At 37.8% G+C, this 9,588-nt stretch overlaps 1 protein-coding gene across 1 annotated transcript in view; it reads right to left on the bottom strand.

Annotated features, from left to right (window-relative positions):
• Window positions 1-2,954: 2,954 nt before the first annotated feature.
• slc6a11b (solute carrier family 6 member 11b) overlaps window positions 2,955-9,588 on the bottom strand; it is a 29,808-nt gene continuing 23,174 nt past the window's right edge. Inside the window, exons 9-14 of the mRNA XM_056437022.1 lie at window positions 8,831-8,943; window positions 8,438-8,575; window positions 6,182-6,284; window positions 5,466-5,566; window positions 4,687-4,857; window positions 2,955-3,150 (exon numbers count right to left, since the gene is read on the bottom strand). Of these exons, the coding sequence (XP_056292997.1) occupies window positions 3,007-3,150; window positions 4,687-4,857; window positions 5,466-5,566; window positions 6,182-6,284; window positions 8,438-8,575; window positions 8,831-8,943 (770 nt within the window). The 3' untranslated portion in view covers window positions 2,955-3,006. The remainder of the gene's footprint in view (window positions 3,151-4,686; window positions 4,858-5,465; window positions 5,567-6,181; window positions 6,285-8,437; window positions 8,576-8,830; window positions 8,944-9,588) is intronic.

The raw sequence follows: 9,588 nt of genomic DNA, 5'->3' as shown, positions 1-9,588 counted from the left end.
TACAGTCATGTGGAGGTCCCGGAACAGAATCATCTAATTAGATCATCGAAAGAATGATGGCTGCTGGCCCTAGACTCCTCGCTGTAATCAGGATTTCAGAGGCCTCTTTGTGACTTATAAGATAGAGAACAACAACTATGATGGTGAAAATGGCGATACAGCAATGCAGGGGAAAGAGAGAATGTATCAACGGTCTTATACTGAACCGGACCAAGACATACATAGTGCTGCAAATGCACATTGAATATTTGAGGTAGCAGAACTGCTAAGACCTCTAGTCAGGTGGATGTAGTGTGGAGCTGTGCTGGAAATGATGTACTGTAATGTCACAACAAGTAAAGTATGTAATTATAACAAGGACAGTGGTCCTGCCCTGACAGGAGCATCAAAGACGACATGAGGGTGTGATAGACCTCCGTATGGATAATGGGTATGTGGAGGTTTTGATGTTTTCCTTTGCAGTGCTCATCTACAGCTTTCTAGAGCTTATTTTCTTATTGTCATTAATTGCAGCTTCAAAATAAGCAATTCTCAAATATTTCATTCAGTCTCACCCGTCTTTTAAATGCCATCTTATTTGATCCCATGATTGCGTCCATAAAGTCTCATCCGACATGGTAGAGGCATTGAAATCCTTTCAAACTACTTAAAGAAGGAAATGTCAGTATCTAAGAGTATTGTTTTCCTCTTTAGTATAACTGTGATGCTGACCTTAAATAAAAACACCAGAGCCAAGACTCTTTTCCTTTATATTTATTCTTAAAAATGAGTAAGCAGACAGTGCATGTGTCCTGTGAATACCAAAATGTGTATCGAAAAGTACAGAACAGTAAAACATCTTTCATTATATTTCTATAACAAGATCTTTTGAGCAACATATCAAAAGTCAAATCAAAGGTTGTATTCTTTTTAATACAGCAATTCTTTCATGTCAAGAAATAGACCACAGATTTCTAGAAGGAGATGTAAAAACATACATCAACAAGATCGGTGTTAAACAGCAGGCTATAATTTGCAATGCATACAACTATTAACTTGCACAAACATCCGTGAGGAGGTGATAACGTCGTAACGCAACCACGCCAGCGGGACCAATCACATGTTTAAGAGGATGTCACAGCTTAGACAGGAGGGGCTTCATTCACTAAACACTTCCTCACTTTCCCTCATTACTTACTCAATCACGCACTTCCTCAGCTCATCAGTTCCTTATTTCTTCCCCTGCTTTCTTTGCCTCCTCCTGAAAACTGTAAAGAGAGCCATTTTAGTTTCATCTCCTAAGATGCTCTCCTTCATTCATCTTTAATCAGGAAACAAAGAACAGTGGGAAGAAAAGACGGGAGGTGAGAAAGCCAGATAAAGCAAGGAAGGGAGGTCGGAGGACAACTCCTAGTGTCAACGTTATTCGAGTGCTGATTGGACGAGGCTGTAATAAACTGAGATTGATCTGATTAATGAGACCAGCTCATTGACTCTTACCACAATGAAATGGATGACAGGAGCAGACTGTGCATTCACTCCTGCATTGCCCCAGACAGCAACATTAAATGATGTATTCTTTTCAGTGTGGTTCAAGAAACGCTAATCAATAGCAAGACTATCGCTGCCGCATGAGTCTACGACGAAGCACAAAGCCTTCAGCAGCATTTAGACAAGGCCAGTGTCATTGCTCACGCAGTGATTAAGAGAAGTGGAACCGCATTGGAAAAGGAGGACAAGCAGAGGTTGAGGATGAGAAGGAAGGACAAGGGGAGAAAACAGAGAAGGAGAGGAGGGTACAAAATAAAAAGAGGGGGTGTAAAAGGACAGATGGGTTTTGAAATGCTCATCCGATGGGCGTGTATCTTTTTTTTTTTACAGGCGCGACAGGAAATAAAAATGCAGGGGTGGAAGCCTGTCTGTCCGTCACTCTGTGTTAGGCTCAGCATAATTGCTGTGAAATGAAGGATAGCCGCAACCTGTAGAAGGGCAGCTAGAGGAGAGGCAGAGGTGTGCTTTTAGACTCAGCCTGCGAGAGCATCACCGTTTGTGGCCATGTGAAGCTTTGTAACTCAAAACAATAGATTTAAGATTTCCTAAAGAGGAAGGAGTTTACAGCTTTTCCTATTTATTTTCCTTCAATGTTACTCTGAACCTCCGGAGAAGAAGAGATATTTAGAAAGAGCAGTGCGTTGGAAATCAGCAAAGCCCCAAAAATCTCATGAACCCTAACTTACTGATGAATAGCATCATACTATTTAATTACAGCAGTAAGCAGGACAGAGTTGTTGATGTTGTTGCTTTGAAACAATGTTGAATCCAAGTAAATAAGAAACACTGAAGGACCCTCACTGTCACAGCTGGTTCAGCTAACGTCAGACATTTTGATGGAAAAACTATTTTTATACATCCAAAGTTTAACTTATTATTCAGGGTATGTCCTCAGTACTCTGGTATACCTCAGTACTAACACACACTGCAGTATTCTCTTAACACAGACACAACTATGTCGAATGGTCTCCAAGCTGCTACATCTCAGATCGTCCCATGTGGGTACCTAGTACCTAATGGAGAGGCACGGCACTTTGCCAATAAGTGTACAGCGCAAGTCTTTTGCAACACATCACACTGGTATCGCTCTACAGGCCCGGACACTACCGTGACCAGGACTGACCAAGCACCAAGACAAGTTCTAACCATAAATTGTATGTCATCAAAAAGATTTTAAAATATTAATGGTTAGAAAAGAAAGAAACAGCTGCTTGACTCACAATGTTAACTGAAGAAACAACAACAAACGTGTTATGAAGTGTGTGCAAAACAGAAGCAGATTACAAACAATATGATTGCTTTTGCTTTTTTTCATTTATTTTTTTTACAAAACAAAAATAACACTGCGAGTCATTTGTTTCATTTCCTGTTTTATGTAGTCGTGGATAATGTTGTTGTTGTTGTTTGCTGTAGTATTCATTTGTTGGACTTATTGTGAAGAGGGCGGGCAGCTTGGTCGGTCAGTCAGGCAGTTGGTTAGAAATGTGTCTCCTTCTCTGAGATGGTGGATATCTTCCCATCAACCTTGAGTGTTGCATCGTTGGCTGCATAAGGACTGATGGCGGCGAGCTTCCCTCGCATTTTCAGGTCCGGGCTCGGAGTCGTCAACTTCTTTATTCTCTGCAGAAAGCGTCGAGAGAGAGAAACCAGGTTATCTTTCCATCTCCCACCACATTGATATCTTGGATAACCGCATAAAGCAAATCCAGTTCAGTCATACTCTTTGAAGGAACTAAACATGCATAAACAAAATGTTGTTTTCCAAATATATAATACAGTGAATCTGCTTTTTATGAGCAATATCAACTAACTTTCTAACTAACTAAATAGTCACTGTTCACATACAGGATTGCATATGAAAATATATGAAGCTGTCCCAATATATTGGCATTAAAAACATACAGATATAACAAATACATTTCTACACTAGAAAAAGCCATGTGGATTTTTTTGAAGACATGACAACCAACACATCACTGGTATCATTCCTCTACTTTTCATTATGTCTCCAGTCTTCTGAAAGCAAGAAGCTTTTACTGATCATCTCACGTCAGAAACCTGCAAATTATTTATTTCATCCTCCCTCGAGCAGCGATGGGAGATCAGCTGAGTCAACATCCCTCTGAGAATGTCAAATAGATACAAGAGCTGGATTATTTGATCATTTCCTTCATTACAAGGTGATACGGGTTGCATCGAAGGAATTACAGTCACTAATGCTGTTCTGCCTGTATGACCTTTATGACTGTAAATCTTATCTACATACATTGTATGAATTATATCAGAACATGTGGACACAATGTCCATTGCTGTTTTGAGCAAGCGATTATCTGCTAACAGATATTGGATTTGCGTTATCTTCCTAATATTTTGCTTGGGAGCTACGCCTCTTAACCCTTGTGTTGCCTTCGGGTCAATTTGACCCGATTCAATGTTTCACCCTCCTGTCGCCTTTATATTTACTAACATATTTTACCCTTGAGGTCAATATGACCCAGCTTAAAAATCTCCCAAAAATTATTATAATTAATATGTTTTTTTCCAAGTTTAAGTGTGACTTACTTGTTGTTTTTTTGTTCGAAGAACACCGACATTACATTAAACATTGAATCGGGTCAAAATGACCCGAAGGCAACACAAGGGTTAAATCATGGTGACAAGTGTAATCCACACTGCATTTGGACAATGTTTGCCACAGGATTAGATTTGGGGAAATCACCTACTAGATTAGTTGAAAACACACAGGAAGGTTCTCTATGTCATCAAATTCTTACAGTTGCAGCTCATCCTGCGCAAACATGACTACTGTAAAGGTTCTTCATAAAAAATGGGCGATATAATATGTCTAATATAATCTATCCGTCTCTGGTCTGTGCAAACCAAGTAAACACTACATCACATTTATAGCATTTTGAAGGTTGTTATGTGGGGAAATAAATATTTTTTCTCAAGATTAAAAGTTGCTGGGTTGAGTTGGATGCTACTCATCAAGAGCATTGCCTTATTCATTTTAAAGTAATACCGGAATGTTAAGGTATAAGAGTTAATTTGACAATGACATTATAATTAAAGCTACATGACAATAAGACTCAAGTATTACTGTGTTTCTTTAATGAAATAAAACGTTGTAAGATTGGTCCATATGTGTATTTGTACCTCAGAGAAGGTGCCAGGAGTTATCCAGATCTTCCAGACCATACCCAGTGGGATGCAGATCATCGAGGATACGGCCATGAACCAGCCGATACCGTAGCCCCAGTCAGGGTAGACGTACACGTTGTTGTACTTCAGCGGCTTGTATTTAATCAGGAAGAACAGGAAAATTGCCTGCAGAAGTAGAAATAACAGTACTATATATAAAAGTTGTTTTTTTTGCATTGAAAGAAACAAATGCATTTATTAATGACTAACTGTTGTATACTTTGAATTCAGAGTCAGTATGGTTTTGTAGCAAATGCTGTTATAAATGTACAATAGAGCCTTCAGTATATGTCATGTGAAAACAACCCAAACCTACTGTTTCAAATGTTAATACCTTCCCCTAAACCCAGATATAAATCAAACTGTGTATATTCGACACACTGTTTTTTTACAGTGATTTTGCTTCTATCAAGAACTATTTAAATCTATTCTTCTAAAAAAATTGTGGCTTTGTGTAGCTGGCTAGAGAAACAGCTAGAGGATACAATTTAATTGTTGACCCATCGTGTGTAAGTATCTTGCAAACTGAACCAATAACAGATTCAACTTTTTTAATTAAAAAAATAAATAGTGCTATTAATTTGAAACCCAGGATCCATCTGAAAGATAGCAAAAAGCATCCTCTGAATATATCTGTCCATCATCAGTTCATCACTATTGAGCTCATCTTCGTGATATGTTGTCGATGCCACTGCTGTACTGATGCTCGACTTTGTGTCTGCAATCAGACTCACAGAACAGATGCCCGGGGTCAGGATCATCCAGCACCATTTGATGAAGAAGATAGGCTTGTAGCCAATCATGTCCTCAACATTTCGGTAGAATCTGTCACTTCCTGAAATGCAAATACACGTCACTAAGAGTTTCTGCATGTGCCATACAAATATTTATAACATTTATATCTTTTGACAGTTTCAAAGATATGTGGCCATCTACATGTTGAAAAGATGTGGATAACGTTTTTAAACTTTCTTTGAAGAGAGACTGACAGACATTTTGAATTACTTCATGTACAATATTCTTCTCATATATATACACAAGATTTTTAAAAACGAGAACAATAATTAAAATAAACCCCAAACTCCTGTGGTCAGAATTTCCATTGCAGAAGAGCACATCACATCTAAACAAACACTATGTTTGCATAAGGAATTTCCCAAAAACCTTCACACTGCTCTACTATCATAATATCAAGTCACAAACAATGTATGTGCCTTGAATAACATTAATTGAGAGATTCATGTGTTTGTGCCTATTCTCCAGCAGAGGGCAGAGAAGAAATATTATTTCAGCAAAGAAGGTAGAAGTGTCATTCAATGTTTGTGCAAGTGCCTTTTTCTGTGCTGAAATGTGTGACAGTTAACATAACAGACTATTGTAATCTGAGGTGACAAGGGTGACAATTAAAAAACACATTTCTCAAGATCTCTGCTTACATTTCAATACTTACCATACACCCAGCCGATACATATGGACTCAAATATGGCCACAAACAGCAAACACATCCCGCTGGCAGCGTACGAGTCAAACAGCTGGAAGACGTACATTCCTCCCTGGTGGGACAAGACAGGTGTCAGTTTTCTGTCACAGACACGGTCAGACTTGGTTTGATCACATCATATATAAAAATGATTCATGTTTTCTTAATTTGGTTGTCGGAAAAAGCAACAAAGCACGGATATTTCTTCTAACAAATATGAGGATTTGTCCCAAAATGACCATGGTTCGTTGCTTCAGGAGGTTCTACGTTTCTGTGGTGTTAAAGAAACATATATGCAGTAATGTTTTTTTTTAGGAGCCCAAACTTTCGTGGTCCATTATATCTTATCATTTTAATCCTGTGGAAAAGCAACTCCAGCCGACAGCATGATTTTCTGTTTTGTTCATTACAAGCCACTACGTTATATTTGATGTTCATGCCCCTTTCAGGAAATACGATAATTAAACTTACAAGCTAGCTTGCCAAAAGCAGGTCTAAAGCTTACAAATGAACACACCTTATCTTGCTTCATGCTTAGAATTTGTCCTAACTGTGATGACAAAACTTCATCACAGTTTCTTGCTGTTAAAACTAGGCTCACCGTCTGCTAGTTGGAGATTTGAAAGGACATAATATATATATATATATAATATATATATATTTATATGAGTGTTATCAATCTTATCATCTAAATCTGAGTACGAAAGTCAATATTCATACATTTCCCATAAATCCTTTACAACTTTCCATTGGCTACAGTGCTCACATGTTAATATCCATTCTACCTTCCCTAGCTTCACTCAAGACAACTCATTTGTGCTTGCATGCCACTAACAGGGTCATCATGAATAACATCGCACATGACTCTAGGAGTAGGGTTACATCACAACCAGGAACATCACTAAAATGTCTCAGTGAGTGTCTTCAACCCCATACTTCAGCCGGCTATTAAACTTTACTCCCAGAGGACCTTCTGAGCGGTGATTTCATCCAACTCGAGATCTCTTGTGACATTTTATTCATGATGGCTCTTTGGTGGCAGAAAAGAATAAAGTGTCAAGAGTGCAGGTGCGGAAAGACGAGTAAATATGAACACATAAAATGCTTTTAGTGGATGGAAGGCGTCCTTCAAAGTGTCAGTAACCAAATTCTCTTCCATTGTGACCTAAAGATGAAATGTTTTAAAAGCACAGCAGAGCTGGGGACATTAATGTAGTTCTAAATGGAGAGCAGACCTCATGAAACATAATAAACTCTGAATCAAATTATTTTAATCCAACAGGTCACATTTGATCAATCATATGGATTATTTTATTTTAAAAGTACCTGGCTGGGTTTCATCTCAGACTTTAGAGGTAAAGTGGTGGTAGTGATGATAATGATGATGATGATGATGATGATGATGATGATGATGATGATGACGACGACGACGTTGAAGCTCACATGCCCACATAAAAAAGATCATTATCATTCTGTTTAAGCCCAGCATGGTTGTGCAGTTGCAGATAAAGATTAGCCTACACTAATATTAAAAGTGTAGAATTAGATTAAAGTGTTTCTGACTTGTGTGATCCAAAAATATCCAATCATTCCAAAGTACAAAAGTCTGAATCTATTGATGAAAGTATAATAATTTCCAACATAAAAAAATTCCAAGATTCAAAACATGGTTTCATCAAACAAAATATTCTGGTCAATTCATATATGTTTGTATATGGATTGACCAGAAAATGCCCCCCACCCCCCATTTCCTTTCATTCTGCAGCTGTATTATGGCAAATAAGCAAATGTAAATATAAAGCTTTTAACATGTTTCTCTTTCTTGCCACACACAGGGTGGCACGGTACACACCTGTATTAACGGGACGGTCTTACAGCAATCTAACAGCACCATAAATGACATTTATACAACAACAATAACAACAAATCTAAATTATTTCCATTGTTTTTAGGTTGATGCCGTCATAACAAACATGCTTGTTTGTTTCATTGCTCAAATACTTCATTATTTGGTGAAGACGTTCTACATTATTTTGCTCATTTCTCCTAATTATGTAAACATGTCTTCCTGTTAAACCTGTAAATAACTGTTCTTAATATGAACAATATCATAGACAAGTCAATCTTGCAGCTACGTTGAGTGGATAATATATTAAAAAAATAGAGTTTCAAGAGCCGACATGTGTTACCTTTAACACCGACGCTGTAACTATACCTGAGTCTTACCTCCGTACACATGATGAGTCCGATGAAGAAGGAGACGATAGACATGCTCAGAATCAGCAGCTCTCTGCGGTTGCCTCTCCTAAAGGTCTCTGGGTACATGTCCACCACAGCCGTCACCAAACTCTCCACACACACAAACTGTGAAATAAAATAGATTTAGTTATACATTAGTTGACAAAACAATACTATGGTACAGTACAGGCAACAGTTAGTCCTTTGTGGCTTTTGATTCAACAACTGAACAAAATTAAAATGTGTAAGATAATGTTAATACATATTTATAATCAGAGTAATTTAATTTTTTAATTACTGCCACAATTTAAGCTACCTTTGACTTTTATAAAAGTTAAAGATTCTCTATATTCTGAGTATTCTACCACCAGTGGTCATCACCTGACTGTCCAGACCGAGGAAGATGAGCATCAGAAAGAAGAGACCGGCCCAGAGTGGAGACAGAGGCATCATAGTAACAGCCTTTGGATATGCAATGAATGCAAGACCAGGACCTGTACCACGCGAAAAACCACAACAGTAGTCCTATTAGAGCAGGTGAGCGTTTTCAAAAAATAAAGACAAGATAATGGTCTAATAGCAATAAACCTAGATTGGTCCATTCATCTTTCACTTTTCAGTTGTACCCTATTTAACCGTTGCTCACATTTCTTTTCATATTTAGTTAAATCAGTTGATCTTTGGACTGATAGTCGTCTATTTGACAGTGCCTGTTAACACTGTTAAAGTCCACATTAAGCTTTAAGCTTTAATATTTATTTTACTGATTTTATCATTTGCAATTGATGGTGATTTATTACGTAGGGTTATTCCAAAAGAAAAATAGTAGGCCTATCAAAAATCAATCCAGATGCTAGTAAACTTCACCTTGGCAAAGTGGTTTGAACATCTCTTAAAAAACACCGTAGACAAAAAGAAGGCAGGTAGACGTGTAAATATACTGTAAGCACACAAAGTGGCGCAATGCCTAATTGTGAGAGAAATTAATGAGATACAGTGGTACCAATTATTGTAAATAAGGAGGTGGAATGCCATTGCATTATTTAAAATACCTACATTTTGTGATAAACAAAAACATTGAACTTTGTCCTCACCATGCTCTTAGGCAAACATTTAAAATCTCTCGCTCTGTCACATTC

This window comes from Pseudoliparis swirei, chromosome 18, assembly GCF_029220125.1.
Source record: "Pseudoliparis swirei isolate HS2019 ecotype Mariana Trench chromosome 18, NWPU_hadal_v1, whole genome shotgun sequence".
Classification (NCBI taxonomy): Eukaryota; Metazoa; Chordata; class Actinopteri; order Perciformes; family Liparidae; genus Pseudoliparis; species Pseudoliparis swirei.
This window is presented reverse-complemented; position numbering and strand designations above follow the sequence as displayed.